At 32.4% G+C, this 26,080-nt stretch overlaps 1 protein-coding gene across 1 annotated transcript; it reads right to left on the bottom strand.

Moving 5' to 3' along the window:
• Positions 1-1,985: 1,985 nt before the first annotated feature.
• Positions 1,986-26,080, bottom strand: Exo84 (exocyst complex component Exo84). The gene is made up of 13 exons (XM_023166666.2): positions 25,922-26,080; positions 25,704-25,859; positions 19,537-19,736; positions 19,306-19,448; positions 18,774-18,927; positions 18,594-18,720; positions 14,916-15,115; positions 14,694-14,831; positions 10,955-11,135; positions 9,186-9,316; positions 3,008-3,230; positions 2,764-2,951; positions 1,986-2,630 (listed from the first exon to the last, which is right to left on the bottom strand). The coding sequence occupies exons 1-13, from the start codon at positions 25,983-25,985 to the stop codon at positions 2,433-2,435; spliced, it is 2,103 nt and encodes a 700-aa protein (XP_023022434.2). The 5' UTR covers positions 25,986-26,080; the 3' UTR covers positions 1,986-2,432.

The raw sequence follows: 26,080 nt of genomic DNA on the forward strand, positions 1-26,080 counted from the left end.
TGGGTGACATATTCCAACACTTCCCTACTATTTTCAGTTGGAATATCCTATTAGAAAAATCAACCTTTTTCTTATTATACCCAGTTTTAATATTTATTGTACCAGAATAAAAAACATATTCTCACATTCTAACTGAACTTTTTTTTTTCGAGTAGTACAATAGCATTATTTCATTTCATCTGGTAGCGATTTTCACCGTTTTTAAAGATAACTGCAGAAACAACCTGAGAAATATCTATTCTGCTTTTCTCTTAACTGGCTTCGAAAAATCATTCCCAAAACAGAATTATGCATTTGAGAATTATAATATCTTCAGACTGCCAGTATTTATTCCGAAAAGGTAGAAATATTGAAATGGCGATACTAGATCTTAGCAACAAAATAACAACTTTTGATGTACCGCGAGGATCTATTTTGGGACTTCTATTTTTCATGATTTTCATGAAAATGCCAAAAAATTGTATCTGAATAAAAACAAAACCCAAAACATGGTATTCATCCTAAGAAATATGGAAAATTACTCAAATTCGCAAAGTAGTGTGAAATTTTTGGGAATTAAAATGGGATCATCACGTAAATGAAGTATCAAAAAAACTCATGAGAAATATATTTTTGTTAAGAAACCTCATCAGGCAAGTTTCAAGTCTTCGAACGGCATATTTTTCCTTGTATGAATCCATTATGGTATTGTCGCCTGGGGACATGCAACAAACTGTGATAGAATATTCCGACACCAACGGAAAGCAATCAGAATATTAGACAATATCGACTACAGAGATGAATGTCGAAATTCATTTATTACATTAAAAATACTAATCTTTCCTGCTCTCTATATCATGAAAAATTAAATATAAATAAAAAATAATCTATCTCAATATGAAAGTTTTGGAAATGTGCACAAGCACAACACTAGGCAAAATGATTTGATTAGAAACTACAGCCGCTCAAAATATGTCAAAATGGACCAAATTTTTGGGCTGTGAAACTTTACAATAAAAAATCATTAAAAAAAACAAGATCTCCAACCTTATAATCTATCCAAAATAAGGATAAAATATTTTTTAATGAAAAAACGCCTTCTTCAGCACTGAAGAATTCCTGCACTGTGATATAAGTTCTTTAACTATTTGTCGTTGTTTTATAACCAATTTTAAATTTTACTGCTTTGTTTTTAAATGTGCTCCTCGACATAACTCAGATGTACTGTATAAGAAATAAATATTTTGTATAAAAAACCTTGTTCTTTGAATTGTAAGCATCTATTGTTTAAGTAAATATTAGTACATGCCTGACATGCTAATTTTATTAATATGTATGTATTGACCTGTGTAAATACTGATGAATGTATAAAACACTAATAAATTATCTGTCTATCTATTACACTTGGAATATTTATGAAATTCGAACGGATACCCTATATATACATCATTTACAAAACTCAAGTTACTAGAAATGGTCATAAAGATCCTAACAGAAATTCAAAAATTAAAAATCTCCAAAAAGACTAAAAATATGGAAAGGAATGATGTACTTGTCATGGATGTTACATTTGAAAAATTATAACTTAGTTGTAAATATGACATCACCCAATATATGAGAAAATTAATTAAAATGTTAAGTTTATTGGTATGTTTTTTCTGAAAATCCTACTTTTCACACTACAACATCTAGAAACAACAGAACATCTAGTGTCTGGAACATCATTCAACTTTTAAATTCAAAGGGGTATATTTTCAGGAGAGATTAATTTTTGGGAAAGAAAGGTTGCGGCTTTCTTATTATTACCCTTTTAAACAAATACAAAACATATAAATCAACATACATTTTTTCAATATTGCAATTCAGTTGTGGTACTTCAAAAAAGTCAGTGGTTGATATATTTTTAAATTATTTTGCATCATTGAAGCAAATTGCAAAACGACAATAAAAAACAAATCAAGTATGATGGATTGAAACCAGATTTTAAATAATTCAATAGATGAAAATTCTAGTATTTGTAGGTCCTTTATTATTACCATTCTACAATTAATAATACACTATTTCATCAGCAGAAAAAATAATGTTTTGTGTGGCGAGCATGAAGATTGACGAACAACCTCTAGGTGAGCCTGTTAATTATTCGACCTACACGAAACTATTTTCCAATAAATCAACTATTTTTCTTCAAACGTGGAAATATCACTAGAAAGTGATATAAATCAACTAAAATTGGCGACACTAAAAACTATCACTTTTAGTGACACATAGTACATAAAAAAACAGATGAGAATATCAATAATCACAAAGATAAATTTTGAAACTGCTGGATACGTTTGATTTTTAAATTTACTTTAAATTAACAAAATCAGTCAATTTTTTCATTGGTGGAACAATATTTCACACTGATCTTAAGCAAAGTATTACACTTTTATTTTAAAAAGAGTTGAAGTAGATTATAAAAACTCTGAAGAATAAACAGTTTTGATATTTCTTGTAGAAGGAGAAATTCCCTTTGTTAATGCTGAATACTCTTCCTGAAGTTTGGAAAGAGTAGAACATTCATAGCCAACATGATCCTTATATGTTTTTTGGGTAACTTCCAGCAGGTGTACTAATAAAAATTCTGCATTTTTTGTTAGAAACTGCCTTTGCTGAAAAATAAAGTATGCAATACTATATATGTCGAACTATAATTTCTTTTCTTAGGGTTATTTTCTGAAATTTCCGTACATTTTTGTAAGGAAAAAATGTGAGGAAATATTACGCTCAACAAAAACTACTTACATCTTGATTCATTTCAATTCGAAGGGAATTTTCATTATGTCTGACTTGGGCCTCAAAAACACTATAAAGCATTTCATCGATAGTAAACATCAATTCATTGGTTTTTAACTTCAAACAATCATTCAAAAATAGCAGGAACATTTTAGTGAAAGCTAATGTACTGGGTGTGAGTTGTAGCCACGTATCACCTACAGAATTCGGAAGCAATTGTTCAGTATATTCAACTCACTTATATCAATATTACCTGTGATGTAACTCTCTAAATGAAGACCCATTTGGGCATGCTCCTGGAGACACCTCGCCAGTGCTGACTTTGAATGCAAATTTATTGGAATCCACTTATCGTCAATAGCCCTCAATTTCACTGAATCAATAAGTTTATCTCTGGCATCCTTCAGAGCTTTCGTCAAGGAAGACATTAACGATCCATCCAGCTGATAGCACAAATCAACTCCATAACTATAAAGCTGTGAAAGACAATTTAGACCGTCAAAATGATACATATATGGGTCATTCTTATTTTCAGGAAAACAATTTTCAGTTTATAATCACCTCTAGAAGAAGGTATACGTCAAATTGAAGATACCACTTGAAGATACCGAGTCATTGGTGCCGAATCATATGCATTAACTACACAAGTCTTTTTTTTATTTAATTAATGCTGTCTAATACTACTTTTGTTTAAAAAGAGAACATTGCCACTTGAGAAGAAAAAAGATATGGCCACTTTGTTACAGTAAAGTCTTTCCCTCACCTTGTCCCTTAGTACAAAAATATTACTAAAATGCCTGTTCAACTGAAATAATTCAAAATTTCTTATTAATGAAGTATTGCAAATAAATTAGAGAGATGTGTGTTATTCTATGTCAAAACATTCATTATACAACGACGAATTTATAAAAATGATAAATCGATTTTGAATATGTCCCGTCAAATAAAATCATTCCCTCACCGTATAACGAATATTCGATTTCTGAACGTATCGAACGATATTTTTATACGTAACCCTGTGAAATTAGTACCTGGCATACTCTCAAATGTTTCAAAATGGCGATTTCTTCTCAACTATATGTGAGTTACTGTAATAAAATTTTACGTTAAAAATAGTTGAGAGTTACATTTATGACGATCATTACCTCACGTTACATATACATATATATATATATAATATATATATATATATATATATATATATATATATATATATATATATATATATATATATATATATATATATTTAAAGGCGAGAAAAAATTAAAAATAATACCGAATCTTTGGAAAAACTGCGGGAAAAGAAAAGATTAAAGTATTTAAGTAGATAAGGGTCAGGTAAAATCAGTTATACATATGACTGCCAAAGAACTTAGACAAAAACGAAAACAATGGAAAGAAAATAGTAAAGTGTATAGGAATAAAAAAATCTATAATATACAAACATTTACAAAGAGTACTTGATAACACACGCCCACAAAGTCCAGCATCAGATATGCAGCAAAGTAGAAAATATGTAGCTGTTCGAAATAGACGACAGATGAGAAGGCGCCGAGCTATTTTGTACGCAAAAATTGTAAATTTGGAAAAGACTGAAAACAATAAGAAATTACCCAGAATCGCCTAAAAATAAAGTAAATTTTCTCCTAAATAATATAAAAGATCCTGAGATTGTGAAGAAGAAATTACTTTCAAGGGAAGCGTTAACAAGAGACCTAGAGACAAGTTACGACGGTCTTGCAAAGAAACATGAAAAAAAGAAAAAGTATTACGAAATGTTTAAATTCAAATCACTGTAGAAATACAAGTTAGTTCATAAATGAAAAGGTTTTTTCAAAAATGATAATTCCAAAAGAAAAAGATGAAAATTCAAGAATGTGCCCGGGTAAAAAAAACTATTTAAAATCCATCGAAGGTAAAACACAAATAAAGCGTGCTTTATATGATACATTGCATAATTTACACCAAAAGTTTTTAAGCACAGTTAATTATAAGATAAGTTTATCAACCTTCTGCAGATTCAGACCTTTTTGGATTACTTGGCAAAATGTTAATGAACGAAATACTTGCCAATGCATATAGCATACCAATATTCAATTGATGATATCGAAATTGCATGAAGTCAAAGCCTTGAAATTTTGTAGCTTAACTTCAGCTTTATTTAGCGACTATAACCTGCGATGTGCATTCCACAAAATGTCTATTCAGAGAATGTTCAACCTGCAAGGAACGTTCCTTAGAATACTACTTACCAATGCTTAATCAGTTGGTGACTTATCGACAATGGATTTATGAAGTCAGTTCATTTGAAAAGGACGGTAAAAAAAAGTCAGTTTGTAAACCCGCGAAAAAAGAGTATAAGGTCAAACTGAAACAATTTGTTCGAGCTCTGGAAGCAGCATAACCGCTTTTTTATACACATGTTGGCACTATAGCACATCAATATCAAGCCATTCAAAATATAAAGAAAAGTTTGACAGTAAATGAAATTCTGATTCATGAAGATTACAGTGAAAATTATTGCTGCAAGTATAATGAGGAAATACAAGCTGTTCACTTTGGCGGAGGTAGGCAGCAGATAACGATGCATACTTGCGCAATGATAATGCAATCAAACCCGTATCTTTTTGTTCTCTGTCTAGCGACAATAGATACGACACAATGGCTGTTTGGGCACATTTGAAACCCTGGATAAAAGCACAACATCTACCTATTTCCCGATTAATCTACCTATTTCCTGATTACATATGTTGAGTGATGTGCCCGTTAATCAATTTAAAAATAAATTCATGTTTGAAATGTTATGTCGCCATCTAAAAGACCTCTATCCAGAAATCACACACTTTTCATGGCATTATTCTGAACCCGGGCACGGTAAGGGAGCGCCTGATGGTGTCGGTGGAACCCTGAAACGGACAGCTGATAAAGTCGTAGCAGAAGGCCATGATATCGTAGACATAAATTCATTGAAACCTATCCTTCAATTTAGATGTCCATCGATTTTACTGTTTGAAGTCACCACACCAGATATTTCTTTGATGGATGATCTCATAAAACAGTCCCAGACCATTCCTGCATTCCGGGGAACTCAAAAAATATGCCAGTTCGTTTTTTTCAACAACACCTTAGAGTACAGGAGACTTTCATGCAGTTTGCAAAGAAGATTGCACCCACTATCATTTGGGATATTTCCAACAGCACCTAAGTAATCGATTTGCCAATGAGCGCAACTAATCCTCCCAAATATCAATGACAATTGATACAATAAATATAGATAATTATAATCACGAACTGTCTCTACCGTCTTCTTCGCGTATTCAAGATCACCCTGGAATATTCAAGGAAAATGATACAATTGATTTAGAAAAAGATAGATCTACTGTTGTCTCAGACACTGATAAAATTGCTATCATTGGAGATCATGTCTTGATTAAATGGGACATGGCGAAGTATCCTGGAGAAGTTTTATCTGTATTTGAAGATGGTTTAATGGTTAGGTGTATGAAGCCAGGTTCAAAGTTTTGGAGATGGCCTAATATTAAAAATGAGCAAGTATAAAGATGGGAAGACGTGATACAGAAAATAAGGACGCCAAAGTTAGTTAAGAAGGGAAATTATGTTATAACAGAGATAGATGAGAGTGATGTGAAAATTAAGATGATTAATTGGATCTCGAAGAATAAAAAACTAATGCAAGATTAACATTAATAATTATTATTTAAGTATTACTTAAATATATATGAAGAAGTTTAAAGTTATGAAGAGTATTAGATACAAAGATTAAAAATAAATACGTATAAGTTTAAAGATAGAAAAAAAAAAATTTATTACCTCGTTGATTTTTTGAGTTAATTATATTGACTATAAGTACAAATTTTTTAAGTAGCTTTTCTTCAGAATATGATATATCTTTTTTTAATTTCCCAAGAATTACATAATTTATTATTCTTTGTTTTCTATTTTAAAATAATAATAAATCATGCCCTCATTTTTATTTTTTTAAATATTTAATTTTAAGAGAATATATAGACAAAAAAATGGCAGACCAAGACTTCTAAATAGATCTCTTTAAGCTACTTTATTGATTTCAGCAACAAAAAAAATAGAAAATTCCATTAAAAAAAAATTTCAATAATGTCTCGAATTTTGAAATTTCGTAAGAAATACCCAAAATATTAAATCAAATATAAAATCACGTGAAGTAGCTTGTGAGTTTTGTGTTATTTTGTAGTAATTTATTTTCTACACCAAAATTAACTTGTTTATAGGTTAATGAAGCCTTTGTTAATTATTTTTGGCACTTTTTTTAGATAAATGCAAATCCTTTCAAATCAACGCATCAAGTCTCGGCAGAAATGGATGTTCACAACTGCAGTTTGAATAGAACTGCAGCAGTTTGAGTGAAGTCTAGATGATGATAGCACGACCAGCTGTCGAAAGTGCTCACATATAATTAAATAGGAGTAATAAAGCTTCAAATCCTTTTTGTGACTTATATTAATATTCAAATACTGAAAATAAAGGAAAATTTGTTGCATCATTCACAAAAATTACATCCAGGTGATCCTGAGAGAAGGATGGAATTTTGTAGCTGGCTCTCGAAAAGAATAGACCCTACAAACTTCTTGAAAAACATTATTTGGACCGACGAAAGTACTTTTTGTAAATGTGTTGTTGTGCCATAGTGATAACCAGAAGACGAAACGTCGGATAGCAAATCGAAACATGAAAACGTGTAAAAGTTACGATGAAAATGTGTTTTTGGTTTTGAGCTATGTTGACAAATAACGCTAGAAAAAACGCCGGAAATACTCGAAATTTTACAAGTTTCAAAACAATATTTTGTTAAGCACAAAGAAGCAACTTTGCCCCAATTTAAGCTTCGACGTACCTCCTGTAGTTTAGATGATCCCAATGGTGGGGGTCGAATTGAATTACCCTGTATACTGATCGATAGAACATTTTTGTACACTTTACAATTTTATGCTGTTCATTTTTTCCAAATTTCATTTTTTTGCCTCTTTTCAGCTTAATACTAAATGATATCGTTAAACGATGTTCGGTCAATTTTTCTGTACGAATTCAATGATAGTGGTGAACGCACCGTGCGACGTTGGTCTGCGAAATTGCTTTCCGAAGATTTTAGCCTCGAAGATGAGCCCCGAAGTGGTTGACCTACAGTAATCCAGGAAGAGAATTTGAGGACCCTGGTGGAGACTGACCCATCACAAACGTTGCGTGGGATGACGTAAGAACTGGGTTCAGCTCCCATGCGTTTGTAGATGGTTAAAATGTATTGTAAATGTCAGAAAGCTAGAAAAGTGGGTGCCTCACGATTTGAACGATGGACAGAAATTGTCACGTTTCGAGGTCTGTTCTTCTTTCCTTTTGCAATCCATTTTTTGATTGGATCGTTACGTGTAAGAAAAGTGGAGCCTTTGCAACAACAGGAGACGTTCAGGACAGTGGTTGGATACCGATGAGTCACCGATGAGCACTTTCCAAAGGCAAAAACCCACCAAAAAAGGCCTGTATGGTGGACAGCGGCTGGTGTCATTCATTTCAACCTTCTGCAACCGGGCTAACCATCACAGCAGAGTCCTATTGTGAGGAAATCGACAAAATGTACGAAAAATTTGGTTAGCAGCATGCGGCACTGGTCAACAGAAGAGGTTCGATCCTGCTCCACGACAACGCCCGTCTGCACGTTTCACAAATCACCGTCCGAAAATTAAACGAATTGAGCGTCGATGTTCTGTCTCCCCACCATACTCTCCAAACCTCTCGCCAACCGACTACCATCTTTTTAAGCATTTCGATAACTTTCTCACCGGTAGAATCTTCGCCAATCAAGATTAGGCAAAAATGGCCTTTATCGACTTCATCGACTGCAGAGCACACAATTTAAATGCCGACTGATTGAATAAATATTCACTGAGATATTACAATTCAAAGTAGGCTCATAAAAACGGACAAAACTTTTGAAGCAACCTAATACAATATGTTTTGTGATGTATATCATCTGAAGTAATATTTCATATCAAAAATGGAATTTACTTGTCACCAGTTACATAAAAAATGCAAGTAAAAACATATTGTTTTGGATATGATTGAAAATTTTTCTTTCGAATGTTAGATGTTCAGACTTACGCTGTCTGAAAATGTTAACAGATTTTAATCCCAAAAAAACATGAAAGAATGAAGAAAAAATACAAGAAAAGTCAAACCAAAATATTTCAATAAGTCAGAAGGGGAAATAATATAAAACATAGAAGAAATAAACAACACATTTGAAATATAACGGGTTAGAAAAAAGTTTCGATCATCGTTTGATGATGATGAAACACCAGGAACTGTTGTCTCCCTCTAAATAAAGGAATCCGATATAAATGAAGCTTCTGCAAATAAATCTAGAAACATGGGGAACTTACCCTTTCACATTGTGTCCTTATGAATACTACACATTCAGCAATTGTTGAAAGCGAAGTTTGCGGCATGAATACTTGTTTTATAAAATGGGTTGTGAAAAGAGACAATTCACTGCTGGCCCACATAACATATGCTGGTGAAAAAAAATTGTTAAAGAATTTTTTGTTGAAATCATCAGTAGGGTTAATTGAATTAGCATCTGAATGTCAGTTTGTGAACCGATTCCAACCATTTGATGATGGTTTTCCATGATTATTGCGTAACTTGAGAGTGGGAGTGTTCAATTGAAAGACTAGACATCTGCAATTATACAGAATATTTAAACAAAAAATCATACTTATATTGGCAATTCGATTTATTATCTTTCTAATAAAAAAGAGTTTAATTTCTGGTGATGAAATTGATTGCTATTATAAATATCTACCTAGGTTGAATAAAGTTATCTAGTTTTCTATACTACATATTCATATGTATTGTACTCTATTTTTTATCATGGGTATGTAAGTAATCATATGTATCCTGAATGTGTATTGTATATGCAGTTTAGATAAAGTTTGGTAGTATACTTATTTTATATTATATTTCTCAAACTAAAATAGGTGAAATCTACATATTGCGAAAAAGAAAATTTCAAAAAGAAATCACAATTTCAATTCATATGGTTGAATAAATGAAGACACTGAAAAATTGTAATCTTTACTGTTCTCGTGGAAGGTTACACATTCAAGAGATTATTTCAAGATATTTGCGGATTGAAAAATCTATTGATCCCAAAGATAGCATCTTGGTATGCCTTTTCTGACTCAGGCTTGTTCTTTCAAAAAAAGTAGATCCATGGCTAGTCAAAACAGTGCTTCTGGTATTGAATCACGAATGATTTGTGTTTAGGCTTAAATTTTAACAAGTTGTCTTTCAGTGAAAGCTGCACAAAAAGACAAAGGAAAACTATAGAAAAAATGAAATAGTTTATGAATGGGAGAGTCGGTTGGTTTCCTTCTCCTTGTCCAAAGTGCAGGAAAGAAATGTTAGCAAATTACAGTGGTGACTGAATCATTATTCACCTAGATGTACAACTTTTGATTATAGAGGTGATAACAAAAAATTAAAGACGACAGAATTCAACACCTACATTGATTGATATTTAAACTACTAAATTCGCCTACTATAAAAAGGATTGACCATTCAATAAAAATGAATAAAATATTTCAGTTTTCATAAAGTCCTTTTTGAATAAAATATATTTGAATATGCTGTGCATATGTTATTTATGATATCTATTGATTGTTGAAGAAAAGTTAAAATGATTTTTAGTATGAAAAAAATTCTGAATTTCGAATCAAAGAAATCAAAACATGTGGTTGAACAACAACTAAATCAACATCCTTTCAATAAACACGAAATAATGAAAACTATTTTTATTATCAATTTCCAATAATTGTATACCTATTTGTTTCCAACAGTTAAACATAGTGAAAGAAAAGTCATTTCTGAGTTAGATAATCTGAGACAAATTGTTAAAGAGATTAGCACAATGGATGAACTCATTTTCAATTAGATATTCAACATTTTCAACATACCCAACTCAAAATGAAACATGAAAAATTTGTTAGTTTCAACTCCAACACAACTTTTATGAAACTTATGAAAAAAACAATTGGATAAAATGGATCACCTGAAAGTGGGTCATTTTCTAGAAAAGTTGAATATAACCTAATAATTTGATTCCTATAATTGAATGGAATAGATTTGATTTTTCTATACGTTTACTTACCTGAAGCACAAGTGGGTGAATCTTGAAATGCTCTCAAAAATTCTTCAGACATGTGACACATGTTTGTAAACACTACACTTGAAAGATGTCTGACATAGGTTGCAGTAGATCCCTCTCTTTTAACCCTCTTACATTGATTTTTTAACATACTGCTACATAGTTTGAGGAACAGGTTGCAAGACTGAAATAGTAATATATATGCACTTTAAAATAGATCGTCAAAATGTGTCTAAATTCGATAATCATCAATTAGTGATTTTTCTATGATAAAAGAGTTCCATATAGTCAGGGTCGGACTGGACCGATTGGCGAGCCAGGGATGATGTCGTTACGAAGATCAGGGGCCTGCATGAAAGTGCCAGAGGCCTGCCCAGGCTGGATCCCGGATGGCAAAAGTCAGTCACATTAACTAGAGGACCAGTCCGACCCTCATTTTCAAGTCACAATAGTATACAATTGGTGATCCCAAAAAAAAATATTAATATTGTCTACAAAAAGATGGTTGCGACAACTCAACAAAGATCAAGTTACTAAAATCCTGCGTCATTTCGACATGGACACTAATGGAGCGGTATCAGAGTTGAAAATCAAATTGGAAGCAGAAATCTTCAAGAGTTTGCGAATCCAAAAGACTTGGACTTCACAACTCTGTTGAATCGATTGTACAATGATAAGTGTTCAACTAGTGCCTCGACCTGTCGAGATTGTATTACAATGAGAGTGAACAGTATTGAATTTTTATGCATTCAACTTATGGAACAGTTAAAAAAAACAATGAAAAATGGAAACATTTCATTAAAGACAAGAACGATAAAGTTACTTTTAGTATTGACATATTTGTTCCCAATGAGAGTGAACAGTATTGAATTTTCATGCATTCAACTTATGGAACAGTTAAAAAAAACAATGAAAAATGGAAACATTTCATTAAAGACAAGAACGATAAAGTTACTTTTAGTATTGACATATTTGTTCCCAGTCCAGATGAGAAAATTAATCAGAATGAACCAAAGAAAATAAAGATATTTTATGATTCCAATGTGGGAAAGAGGATTTTCTGAATAATTATAAACAAAATATAAGTACTGAAATAGAGCTAGTTTTGATAATTACTTACCTGTTATATAAGTTCATGTATATTGGGTCATACAATTGCTGTTTCTACATTAAGCTTTTTGTCAATGTAAAACATAATGATTAAAGACTATTAAACCCTATACTAGAAATTAATTCGATTACCTTTTTTCAAATGGTTTTCAGGAACTCGACCACTGATTGGTCACCGACTAGCTCAAATAGTGGACGTGAGACATAATTTGTGAGAAAACAAAGATATGATTTCAAATCAAAGTTGGTTGCCTATAAATTTGAATTAGTTGAAACAGAATGAATCAGTATTACCTATTCGAAATACAACGTGATTCTGCTAGAATCAATGGGAAATTTCGTCGTGAGTTTTTGACCTATAACACTTGTTCTAACATGTGGATGTGGCTTGCATATGATGGATTCCATATGGAGAATACATATTCCAGATGAGTTCTTACCAGAGAGAAATACAGAATTATTAGGAATTTGATATCAGTTAAGTCTGGGGTGCATCTTAAGATTTATAGAAGTAGGTTTCTCATCGAATCTATATGTTTTATGGGGTGGCGAAGGCAAATTTTAAAAGCACTCTGAAAAATTTTCATTTATGACAATTGGCAAAAAGTGGGTAAAAAAGGTGGTGCTCACTTTTGATATCGACAGACCAAGGATTAGAAAATCGCTCAATAAAGTGTAATTTGACAAATAATGAATTATAATCTTCATATAATCACCAATGGAATTGAGACAGTGGGTTATTAATATATATTCTGATGCATTCAATTTCCTTTCAATTCCACATATATGAATGGTATATGTGGCCATTTCTTGATGAATTTTTTTGGCGCGCTCTAGCAAAGCAAACATTTTTTCATTGAAATAAACTATTCACATATCTACATTTCATGAGTACCTCTATCTTAAGGGTATAGTAGCAAAGTGGCTTCTACTTCTGACAAGCGCGCCCTCACGCCTCCACCGTAAGGAGGCGGTGGGGAACGCCCTCCGTGATATTACCGGGTTGACGTTCACCCAGAGACTCAATTAAAAACAACAAGGTCGTGTGCCTCCTGCCGCAAAGACTTATGCACACCATTACATGTATTTGATATTCAGGTCATCCAAATGATAACATGGCTGTCGATGTGTTGTTTGGCTGGATACTCCTGGAAAAAGTTCGTGAAAAAACCAGAACAGATTGTCGATACAAAGTTGTCTATGCCAGATTTTTTCATGAAATTGCAAAGGGTCGTCTACATATTGTTCATGGAAAATATCGAGAGTTTAATAGATCAACCCACCGTGACGGCGGGATTGATTATGATAAGCTCTAACTGCCATGATATTACTAGTCAGCGGGCTTTTTGGGAGGAACAACCTGAAGGGTTTGTAAGCAAGCCATCGGATTAAATGCGTAATCGGCTCGACCTTCACTATGTCTTGAAACGCTCCAATGTCCTATGTTATCAGTCACAATACGATGCACCTTATTCTGCATCAATTTGAGTCTCTGCAACGAAGTAGTCTTGAGGAGTCAGAACACAGAACAAGCGTACGGCGTAGCTGACCTAATAATTTGTTTATATATCAGGAGCTTGTTGTTTAATCACCGCTCCCGCTCTGTGGATTGCCAGACTTAAGTGCTCTTGAAAATTCAAGCGGTTGTCTAGGATAACTTCCAGGTACTTCGCACTCACTTTTCTGTCCTCCCACACACTTTTCTTGAATCGTCAATTTCCCGAAGATCTTCACGTCGGTAAAGGCTTTGACGTATTTTTCATCTTATTCCTCTCCACGTATGGTACAACTAACCGATATAGGTGAATCTGTATTTGGCGTGTTGCCACCTCGCTAGAGTAAGAATGGGAATATATGGTAATATCATCTGCATTAATGCCTACATTGGTTTTTGCGAAAATTAGAAAGTGTAGTGTAGAGAGTGTAGGTGTAGGGATAGACAGGAGCCCTGTGGAACACCTTCTTCCATTGAGAAATCCGTAGAAATAGCTTGGTGTATTTTAACCCTAAATTTCTGATAGACCAGATGGGATTCTAAGATTCTTATCATGTATAAGGGCATGTGTGCCGTCCACATTTTCGCGATAAATTCCCTTGTCCAAACAGTGTCAATCACTTTATGTATGTCCAACAGGACCATGACTGTAATCTTCTTTTGGAAAAGTCCTGGAGTAAAACTGCTCCAATGCCATCGCTGCCAGTTGTTTTGTGTAGTGGCATGCTTTTTATAGTGTCTCTCACCTCCTCAAAGTCGGTGAGGATTTCAGCAAGATCATCACCGTCCAGGCGTGGAGAGGAATTGAGGCGTGCTCTAGCGGTTTCAAAATTCATATATGCATTCTTCAAAAAGTGCTTAGTTTTCGAATTATAGTCAGGAAATTTAAAAGAAAACAAGTTTTGAGCAGTCTGGCGAGAGCTCAAAGTTGAAATTCTGATTTAATACCCCAAACAATATGTGGATATGAAGATAAACCTACTTCTATATTTAAAAAAAAAACGCCGTTTACGAAACCTGAATGATTGAAATAACATGGAAGTCAATAATAAGCTTGATTCAATTTCCAGATGTCACTAGTATGAGTTTGAACCGACTGATATGCCTGAATGAACTGATGTAATCATAGATTTTCACCTGCGTTGACCTTCCTAACTGATTTAGTAATCTCACTGCTCTTCTTGCTGCTCGTAAACCACCTTGCAAAGATTTATCGGGATTAACTTCAAGTTCCTTCATGAAAACTTCTGTGAGATTATTTTGTCTCTGTTCTACCTAAAAAGTATAATTTTTTGAATGATTTTTCTACTACTATTCAAAGCATTGTTTTCATTCGTATGTGAAAATAATTCAAATCACCTTCCTCTGTATATCAATCATTACGTGATCTAATTGGTCATTCGTGGTAACACACTCATCAATATAATCTTTGGCTTTCTGTAATAAAACCAACGCTTCTTCAAAGTGTCTTTGTGCAACACATACATCAAGTTCTTCTGGTAAATCTATAAACCATTCTGGATGAACCAGTCCTGTATCCTCTTCTACCTCATCGAACGCTGAAAAAATTTTCACTAATAAATATCATAAAATATAGCATTATCAAGTGACCGAATCATAAAACGAATATCTTGAAGAATCACTATTTTCATAAGTCAAATTTTCTAATTAATCTGGAGTTCTTAGAACATTATTTTAGATATTTTAGAAGGCAGGATGGTATTAATTTTATGTAAACTCATAGTAAATAAATGCTAGGAGCTGCAATACTTTTGGTTTGAAAATTTCTGAAAACAAATCGCATGTTCTGCACTTTTTTCAACACTAATCTTCAATCTTAATGAAAAATCTATTGATTGAATCGAAAGCAAGAAAGTTACAATATTCTCGTATAATAACTTTTGATTATCTTATAAGAATCCCGATATGCAGAACAGTAATAATAATGAAAAAAATTATCATAATATATACTAAAAGCGATAGACTTAACGGTATGATTTTTGGAATTTGAAAAAATAAATAAATGAGTTTTTTTAAAACTTCACGATGTTTGGCTTGAATTAATGCATAGTCGAACTTTGCTTAACATTGGAAGGTGATCCATTATATTGGACTAGACCTTTATGAAACAAGGAAATGATAATTTTTCTAGAGTTGGCACAACGCTTAATATTTCTAAGAGTGTGGTATTCGTTGAAGTAAGAAGGAAGTTCTCCTTTCAATATTTTCTGAATGAAAATCATTGATAAATAGTACAATCTTGATTTTGAAGGTAACCAATCCAGTACAGAAAGCATTGTATTGATATGTGTTGTTTTCAACAAATCAAAATTATACACATATATACGCAATTTTTTAACGTTTCATTGCTGTTCTAAAAATGAAAGTTTTAAAGTGTTAACAAAGTTGAGTAGCCATAATATTTTGAAGTAACTATTTTTTCATAATTCAATTGGGACTTCAATGAATATCTCTAGAAATTAATTTTACATTCCAGGAAATTTTATTCTTTACCTCTATTGCTATCTCGGAACGAAAATTACATTTTTGAATACGCAATAGATTTATATTCTCAGGCTGAAAAAAAAACAACAACCGTTTATGAGATATTTGCAAAAAAACTAAAAACAACTAACTAAAAATGCAACAAAATTTGCATTTTTGAATATGCAACAGATTTTTATATTCTCAGGTTGAAAAATATATCAACAGTTTTTTGATATATTTGCAAAATAACTAACAATGAATAACTAAAAATGCAACAAGATTTGCATTTTTGAATATGCAACAGATTTATATTCTCAGGTTGAAAAATATATCAACAATTTTTTGAGATATTTGCAAAATAACTAAAAATGCAATAAAATCTGCATTTTTGAATATGCAACAGATTTATATTATCAGGTTGAAAAACTTATCAACAGTTTTTGAGATATTTGCAAAAAAACTAAAAACGACTAGTTCCCTGTTTTGCTCTAGCACCACATTTTCAATTGTTGAGTATCAATGTATGTGGACTGTATTTCCTGTTATATGAATTTTAGTGTTGTCTTTTTGAGTGGTTTTGGTAAATAGCGAGAGGCTTTAAATTGAACCGAACTGTTCTTACCTTGATAATTTCAGTGACATGTTTCAAATAATGTAGGTTTTCACAGCAACACCCATCTCATGAATCACTTAGGCCGCTTCTCGAGCATTCATGCGACCGTTTTGAGGCAGTATCGTACGTAGTATGCAATACAGTCACAAATGGAGGCAAGCATAATAATAATATCGCGGTCTGGATATTACAAATGAATACAAAATAAAATACTTTCAGAAAACATCAGTGTAAAAAATAATAATAATTGATCAAAATTAAATTCAAACAAGAAGTAAAAATGGAACATTCAATAATATCAGAAAGTGGTAAACTACAAGTATAATTCTCAAGTCTAAAAAAAGTGAGTGCCAATAATTTCATTATTTAGAATACCAAACCATACATTAAACCATATCTCTCTTAAAAATTACTAACTCTATGTACATTTTTTTGTTGCCTAGTGTATATTTCTGTTGAACCATTATTTGTAAATCTACTCTCGCCGCACCATATTTTTTTTGGAAATTTCATTATCCTGCAGTTACATTTACAAAAAACTTTTTTTCTCTGTTGAAGTCTGTCAAATTCAAATGATGAACTTTTCCGACTTGTACGGCTCCAATTCATTCTGCTTCAAAATTATCTGAACTGATGTAGTGTATATATCCAAATTATGTGCAATCCCTCTCAAGGATACTTCCTTGTTCTTCGTTTTTCAATATTGCACGATTCCTAAATCGAAAAGTCTTCATACATGCCTAAGATCTCGTAGCATTTCTCAATATAGAAGTAAAAAAAAGGAAACTGAAATTTCACCACTTTTGTTCACTGTAGCAATCCATATCTGACTCAATTTCATAACGAATTTTTAGGATACAAACTGAATAGGCAAGTGTTTTTTGTATAATTCAGTGTTCATATAAAGTATTTGTTTCGAAAGCACTTTTCTTTCATGTAATTCAATGTTTATATGAAAGTAGCTGTATTGTGAGAGCTTTCTCTTCTCGTATAGAGTTACTTTTTTTAAATTGATTGCTTCCTTCTTTTCTTTGGAAGATTCCTACATTTTTTGTATAAATATGGAGAAGTAGGAAGCCCAAACCTTTCTTTCCTATAAACAAAATGTTTATCAACTTTTTCGTCTTCTGAAAACTTCACGAGTTTGTCCCTTGAAATCTCTCAATGAAACAAAACGTATTTTGTATAATAATCTACATTCATGTATTTTATAGGTAACTTTGTAAAAATACATTTATTTTAGAACCCCTATGTTTTCACTGATTAACATCTATGATTTTCGTATACTTCTTTTTAAAACAGAAATATTTGGTACAATGTTCTAATTAGGCTACAAATTTTACTGATGAAATTTATTTTGATTTTTACTATAAAAGGTTTACATAACCAACACACGAGTTTCGCTATACAATAGCTTCCTAGAGCAAAATCCTGCTGTGTCAGGGTTTCATAATGAAAATCAAAATAAATTTCATTAGCAAGTTTTTATATGAATTTTCATCAAGTATCTACCAGTTCCATTCAATTTGAGCTACCAATTTTCGAGAGACACTTGGAGATTATGATTGATCCATCCTTTTCGCTCTTGCAAAATATTTATGACAGAATATTGGACACGTGTTTTTGAAAATATCAATAAATTTGTAATAATGATGAATCAAACAGTTCCTATGTAACTTTTTGGTATTACTGAAAATAGACGCACGAGAAAAAAAACGATATGTCATTTTCAAGTTTTTGTAAATATAGTTGATGATTTTTTTTTATATAATATCATCTGTTGAATCTTAAAAAAGGCAAGGAACTTCTGTTCCATTCAACCAACCCTGAAGGACCTACCGTTTTCCAAGATAGCAATGGAAGTATAAGCTAAAATAAACAGAGAGTTTGCTATTGATAATGCATCTCCATATATGAATTAATCTAATATACTTTACGATTGAAACTTGGTGATTCCATCGAAGCTGAACGAGACGGGGATTTTTCTACAACTGATTCTCTTTTTTGTTGCTCTTGTGCTAATCTCGTCTTCTTTGCAATATCAAACTTATCCAGCCATTCTTTCTATAACCAACCAGCATTTTATATCAAACAATATGAAAAAACGAACAATTTACCTTATTTGAATTTGATGAACACTGAAACACTCTGGTATCCGGAAAAATCAATAATTTGAAAGCATGTTTAATATTTCCCAAATCCCTCACATTGACAACAGCTAGACTACTTAGATCATAAATAATTTCATAAATGTACTTCATCAAACCCCGGCTAAAAAAAATGAGAATATTATGTTTTTGATAATAAATGATCCTAAATAAAACAACAACTTTTACCTAACTAAAGTTTTAAGATTTCATGGCCTAAAATCAAATGGGAATTTCGGTTATCTGGACTAGATAACTGTGGTCTAATGAAGAAATTGCCTCCGAATAACTCATAACTGAAATGATCATCTTCTACCGCTGAAGATGCCCACTGCAATTGCGGACAAAATGTTCAGAGCCAATCTCTCCATTGAACCATAGCTATATATCTCTCATAACTAAAGTTCACACAGAATTTACTTCTCAAATAAAATATCTCATATAATTGGACGCGAAGCATAGTTGGAAAAAATGGTTCATTACACGAGACTTGTTGAATTACCTGTTTGAGTTTCTGTTTGTAATCATAAATCCATCAGTAAACAAGTATACATGTACACTTTTTAATGCAGTATTTTCAGTCGGGTCAATCTCTAGTAAATCTCCTTCATACAAAAATATTCGTCCTGGAACTTCCAGTAATTCCTGCCATAAAAAAATAGGTGATTGAAGTTATGAATATTATTAACTTAATTTGAAAAAATGGTAATCAAAATAATATGTGTTGTACTACCTTACATCCTTCAACTTTTTCCAAAATTGTTGCTAATTTTTGTTTGTTTTCTTCCTCCAAATCTTTTTCACTAAGTTTAGTTTCACGTTCTATATTAACTGGTGTGCTATCTTCTAAAATGGATGTAGTAGACAATGCACTTAGTAATAACTTTTGTTCTGAGAGCAAATGTGACAACTGGTACATTTCACTTTCCAAATCTAATTGAAAACTTAGGAAATATGTCAATAAAAAATCAATTCATGAAATTCATATCTGTGAGTTCAGATTTATCAGCCAAAGAGTAAACACCTATTTTGCTGCTGCTAGTTAGTACATGTGATTATATAGAACTTAACTATGAATACCGAAACAGAGGAATATTACAGTGAAATGGTAATTCAGGATGATGGATAATGGAGAAAAGTAATGCATAAACGAAAACCAAGAAGACGTCTGGAAAGTGCCTCCAAAAGAAGTCATCCATATTCAGAAGAAATCCAACGAATTATTTTGGGTTCACCCAACTGTACTAATTCCAATCCCTTAACCTCCACAAAAACAACAGATAATAGAATTCATTCCAATCCAAAAAACCAACATTACAAAAACTTCTCACCATCAATGAAAGAAATTACCCATAAAAAATACCAGTTCACTTTCTTTCTAGCTGCAGATACAGGGTATTCCAGAATAGAATTCTGTAACATGTGGGAAAAACTATTTCCTCAGGTCACTGATGAAATAATTAGAACAGAAATGATTCATTCTCAAAACAAATAATGATTTGAAGATAGTTACAGATACTCTTGAAATACTTGTATTATTCAAGAAGATAAATCTGAAAAAAAATAAACACAAACTCAAAAAAATCATACAAAACTTTTATTGATTACCATAAACTGAGGAAAATGCTTGCGGAAATAACCTGGTTAAATGTCTATGAAAGTAATAACGTAGATGAAGCAACCGAGTCCTTCATCACAGTCCTTAAAGAGTGTATAACAAAATGCAGTCGGATAAAAGAAATATAAAGAAAACACATTAAAAGAAATCCTCGGATTTCAGATGGGTTGGTAATCTCAATAAATGAAAAAAATAAAATGTACCATGAAGTAACTAAAAACCCGGGAAACAATGAACTCCTTAACAAATTCAAATCATATAGAAATAGATTGAATGATTTGATTAGAGCGGCTAAGTATAATTATTATAGAAGTGAAGTGGAAAAAATGAGAGTTGCCCGAAAAATATGTGGCGTTGCCTAAATAATATTGAAAATAGGAGAGTTGAAGTGGAAAAAAAAGAAATTAAACTGGGAGATAACATGATTCAAGACAAACAACTCATAGCGGAAAAGTTCAATGGGTTTTTTGCCGATATTGGTGAAAACTTGGCAAGCAAAATAAAATATGAAAGAAAATTTTCACATAGGAGGGCTTTGAATTCGCTTTATTTGTATCCAGCGGAGGAGTACGAAGTGATTAAATTCATCAAAGAATTGAAATCAAACAAGGCACCAGGGATGGATGAGATTGGATCGAGCACACTCAAAGAATGTGTTTATAGTCTTGCTTAACCTCTTACATACGTAATAAACAAATCTCTTGAAAGTGGAATATTTCCTGAATGCCTAAAAATTGCTGTAATCAAACCAATTTATGAATCTGGAGACAGGCATGATGTATCAAACTACAAGCTCATATCTATTCTCTCAAATATCTCTAAAATTTTCGAGAAAATTATAAAAGCACGAATATACCAAACAAAACAGCTTGATTTCCGAGAAACAATATGGGTTTATGAATGGGAGATCAACTCAGAACGCTATAGCGGATTTAATTAAAAAACTGTACAACGCTTTAGATTCGAAGGAGCCCGTCATTTGTCTATTCGTTGATCTAGCAAAAGCGTTTGATACCGTCAGCCATCCAGATTTACTAGAAACCCTCGAGAACATCGGATTCAGGGGGATCACACTTCGATTGATGAAAAGCTATCTTGAAGACCGAAAACAATACGTAAGTATTAATGATGAAATGAGTACTAACAGAACTATAAGATATGGGGTCCCCCAGGGAACAGTGCTCGGTCCAATTTTGTTCATTATTTATATCAATTATCTATTCGACCTACCTATTCCTGCTGAGATAACCTGTTTTGCTGATGATACTGTATTCTCCTTCAAAGAAAAGAATTGGGATATCTTGAAAGTGACATCTTCATTCCCCGTAATCATGGAATATTTCAGTAGTAAACTACTCACTGTAAATCTAAAGAAAACCATGTACACACCTTTCACAAGCTACGAATCAAATCTACCCAACTATTCATCTATAGATGTTCGAATATCAGATGATATAGTACAACTCAAATCAACCAACACAGTTAAATATTTAGGTATTACGCTTGACAGTAACTTGAAGTGGAACACGCATATAAATAATCTGACAAAAAAACTGAGATATATGGTATATAAATTTAAATACCTAAAAAACACCCTTGACCAGAAACATATTAAAATTGTCTATCATGCATTAGTATCGCATGGGGAGGGGTCACTAATTATTACCTTAAGAACTTGGAGACACTCCACAAGTAGATTATTAAGATCATTTTGAATAGACCCTATACTTACCCAAGCGACGATCTATACACTGAAGCCGAACTGATGGACATACGACAAATTTTTGCTCTAACATTACTGGTATATCAACGAAAAAATCTCAAAGATACTAAAACTGTTGATCACTTACATCATACACGTTATAGAATACATTCGACTGAAGTACCAAAAATGTCAAAAACTATTGGACAACGTAGCTGTACCTATCTTGGGCAAATCCTATTAGAATGAAATACGGAAATTATCCAAATACAAAAAGGATGAAGTACATACTAAAAATATTATAGATAACAATATTGAATATGAGTTACCTTCCGAAAAAGCTTACATATTTGCTAAAAACTTCAAAAAAGGCTACAATCCCAAACCAAACAAGGATCACTCCCTTACAGACAGTTATCGTCCGATTACTCTTCTGCCTGTAATTGGTAAAAATTTTGAAAAACTTTTATGAAACCGTTCACTCAAACGGCTCAATGATAAAATTCCAAGCTACCAGTATGGATTTAGACAAGAAAGATCTACTATACATCCTCTCACGATTCTCCAGAACAACATTGAAGCAACCAAGGTAAACAACAACAAAACGACAGCGATCTTTCTGGATATGAACAAAGCATTTGATAGCATCTGGCACAAGGGTCTTTTATTCAAACTGCATCAACTGGGTTGTCATAACTATCTAGTAAATACAATTAGGAATCTGCTAATTGACAGGAAACTGAGAGTTAAAATACTGAGTAGTTTTTCAGACGAATTTATCCCAGAGCAGGGAGGTCCACAGGGTTCACCGCTCTCACCATTGTTATATAACTTATACAGCTCTGATATTTATCATCACCAACAAGAGAATATCAACCACTTCAGGTATGAAACATATACTCTCCAGTATGTAGATGACACCGCCCTAATTGCGCACGATCAAACGCTAGACAAAGTTATTAACAATTTGGAACATCTTGCAACAATAACAAATAACTGGTTCAATAAATGGAGGCTCCAGCCAAACCCATCTGAGTCTCAGTTCATCATATTCAATCATCGGAATTCCGCAACTTCTCCAACAATCAACGTTTTCCAACATATCTTACATGCAAAATCGACAGTTAATTACCTAGGTGTTACGCTTGATTCCAGACTAAATTTCAACAGCCACGTCAATAACAAAAAAAAGGAAAGTGATTGCAAGAGCCACACATTTCACAAGTTTGACAAACCCGGGAGCAGGTGCAAACATATCACTAGCAAGCCGAATATATAAACTAATCTGTCGTCCACTTATTGAATACTCGCACCCACTGTTTCTCAATATCAAACAAAGGGCCTTGAAAACAATGAAAGTATCTGAAACAACGGCTATAAGGAAAATAACAAGATTATCCCAATAACCCCAAACACAACCCTCCAAACCCTCCGTTGTACAACTCGCTGGTATTTTCCCTATCGAGGAAAGACTACCATCACTTACTCAGAAGTTTGCTAGAAAAGACAACAACGTAGAAATCATTAGAAAGTATGCTGTGACTAGAAACCCCCACGCAAGAGTACGACAGCGACACCCAACAGAAACACTGTTAGAAAAATTAACACAACTTTATCAATGAAATTGTTTTGTTTGTTCATTTTTATATCCATATAATTTTTTTTTATATTGTCAAAGCAATTTTGTTACACGGACGGAAGGACTTCGGTCGATAGCCAGTTGAACAAAATTGTAATTTTGTTCAATAAATTACAATTATTATTATTATTATTTTCTATCTGTAAACTCGTTTGAAAAGTTCTTGAGACACAGTAAAACCTGTGGAAACACATTAATTCTAGCAAGCGAGATTATATGTTTTCTATTCACAAATGTTCTGTTTGTCTTAAGGTTTTGCTGATCATGCACAAGGCATATATCTGATTTTGTTGACCAGAAATGGATGGGACTCCAAAAGCTCATTGTTCAGCCTTATAAAAGGCTGTATCTCAGTCATGAAGAACCAGTTTTAGTATTCTCCTGATGGTACTAAATTGATTGGTGAAATGTGCATCGAGAGAAGGTTCTCTAGTCCTGGTACGTTGTAAAAGTGCTTTCATCAGATTTATTTCACTCTAGAGGTTCAAATTCTACACATCAATTATGTTATTGGTTGTCTCAATAGATATTTCTATAATGATAAATGTACATTTTTCAACAATGAAATTTTGCAGTCTATCTATCGGTCAATCGAACAAGAAGTACAGTAGACCTGTCACATTATGGGCCTATCATCAATTTTAATCTGGACTATTTATATTAAGCAACATTCTCAAATAAATTTGAATTTTTTTTCCAAAATATAGAAAAAAATTCATGAAACGAATATATTGAAGACTTCGAAATATCCAGTTTAGAATGTGTGTTAAATATGCAGGAATTCAGGAAATTAAACTTGAATAAAATTTGAGGATGAAAATTAGATCAATTTTCTCTCATTCAAGTTATTCATTCAAGTCACACACCTTTCTTTAGATATTCTTTCAGAACATGAATGCATTTACTACCCTCTTACCGTGAAAACTATTGTTAGGCATTTCATGTAAAAATGTTTTTTATATTTTTTCATCATTGTTTTTATATCAATCAATAAATTGATTATTCACAGAGAATACAAAGATGCCTAATTTACAAATATTGGTTTGATTAGACAAAAAGTATTGCAACATTGACTCTAGCCAGTTTTTTATGCCAGTGCTTTTGTGTGCTGTACAATATGATATTCACGAATGTTGTACACTTAAACTCAAAATTTAGGCATTCTGCAGATGACAACCGTGAGAATATCCAACTTTAAGTTTAATTCAACAGGAGGAACCAATTCAAAACTTTTTAGGAGGTTACCAAATTTATGATTGAAAAGAAAATTCTCCTAGCAGATATCAATAATTTGTTTCTCATTCTCGAGATTGACAAAACAAAGAATGGCTCATTAAACCATATACTAGCATTTATACTACTAGACCCTGATATACTCTTCACAATATATAAATCAGTAATAGTTACTTAATCTCTCTAACACCTGATTGATAGATGATATGTGATGAATATAGGGTAATGAGTACTTCTCATAACTTCAGTTCCAGATTAAAGCCAGATATTTTGAAAATATTTGGAACCGGGCAGGATAGGAACCTGTACCGTGAGTGAAACCCTCTAAAGCGCACCAAGTTGCAAAGATTGGGACTGAAGTTGCAAAGATTGGGACTGATAACTGGGAAAAAGTAACCAAAATATTTTGCATCCTTTTCATATATGCAATATTTTGTGTCGAAATATCACAACTGTGTAATTGATTTATTTTGTCAATATCTACGATGGTACTGTATGATTCATATATTTGATTTTTAATGAAGGTGACAAAAATTGGTATGAATTAACAAAGAAAACTGTGAACTTGAGGTTGAAATATCTGCATAGAACATTTTTTGACTTCCATCTTCCAAATATAATGTAAACAGCATACTTTTGTAGAAAATAACTATTTGTACTACTCTATCTTGAATTATAAATAGGAAAAAAAATCTGGGGAAAGGATACGGGAAATCTCTTTTGCTGTGTCAATGAATTGCACATAATTTTGATAAACATTTTTCTTGAGATTGTTACTTGTTTCTTCTGAAAGCATTTGTATTTTTCTTCGAAGAGTTTGAAGTTCAGATCCACCCACATAATTATGAGATAAATCTCGGACATCTAAAAGATACAGAAAAACCAAAGTTGTTAAACTAATTTTGTATAACAATATAATTTCCTACACTTTTCAGGTATGAAATCCTCAGAACCCAATAACTGAAGATTGGGTTCTTTTCCAAAATCCATTTTGGAAAATTAAGGACGTAAACAAAAACTAGAAATAAAAATAACCCAACAATAAATTCAGTCTTCTTCTCTTAAGTTATGGGTAATTTATCCAT

Source organism: Leptinotarsa decemlineata, unplaced genomic scaffold (assembly GCF_025532065.1).
Source record: "Leptinotarsa decemlineata unplaced genomic scaffold, Ldec_3_MD MMD2_tig00000505_RagTag_RagTag, whole genome shotgun sequence".
NCBI classification, from domain to species: Eukaryota; Metazoa; Arthropoda; class Insecta; order Coleoptera; family Chrysomelidae; genus Leptinotarsa; species Leptinotarsa decemlineata.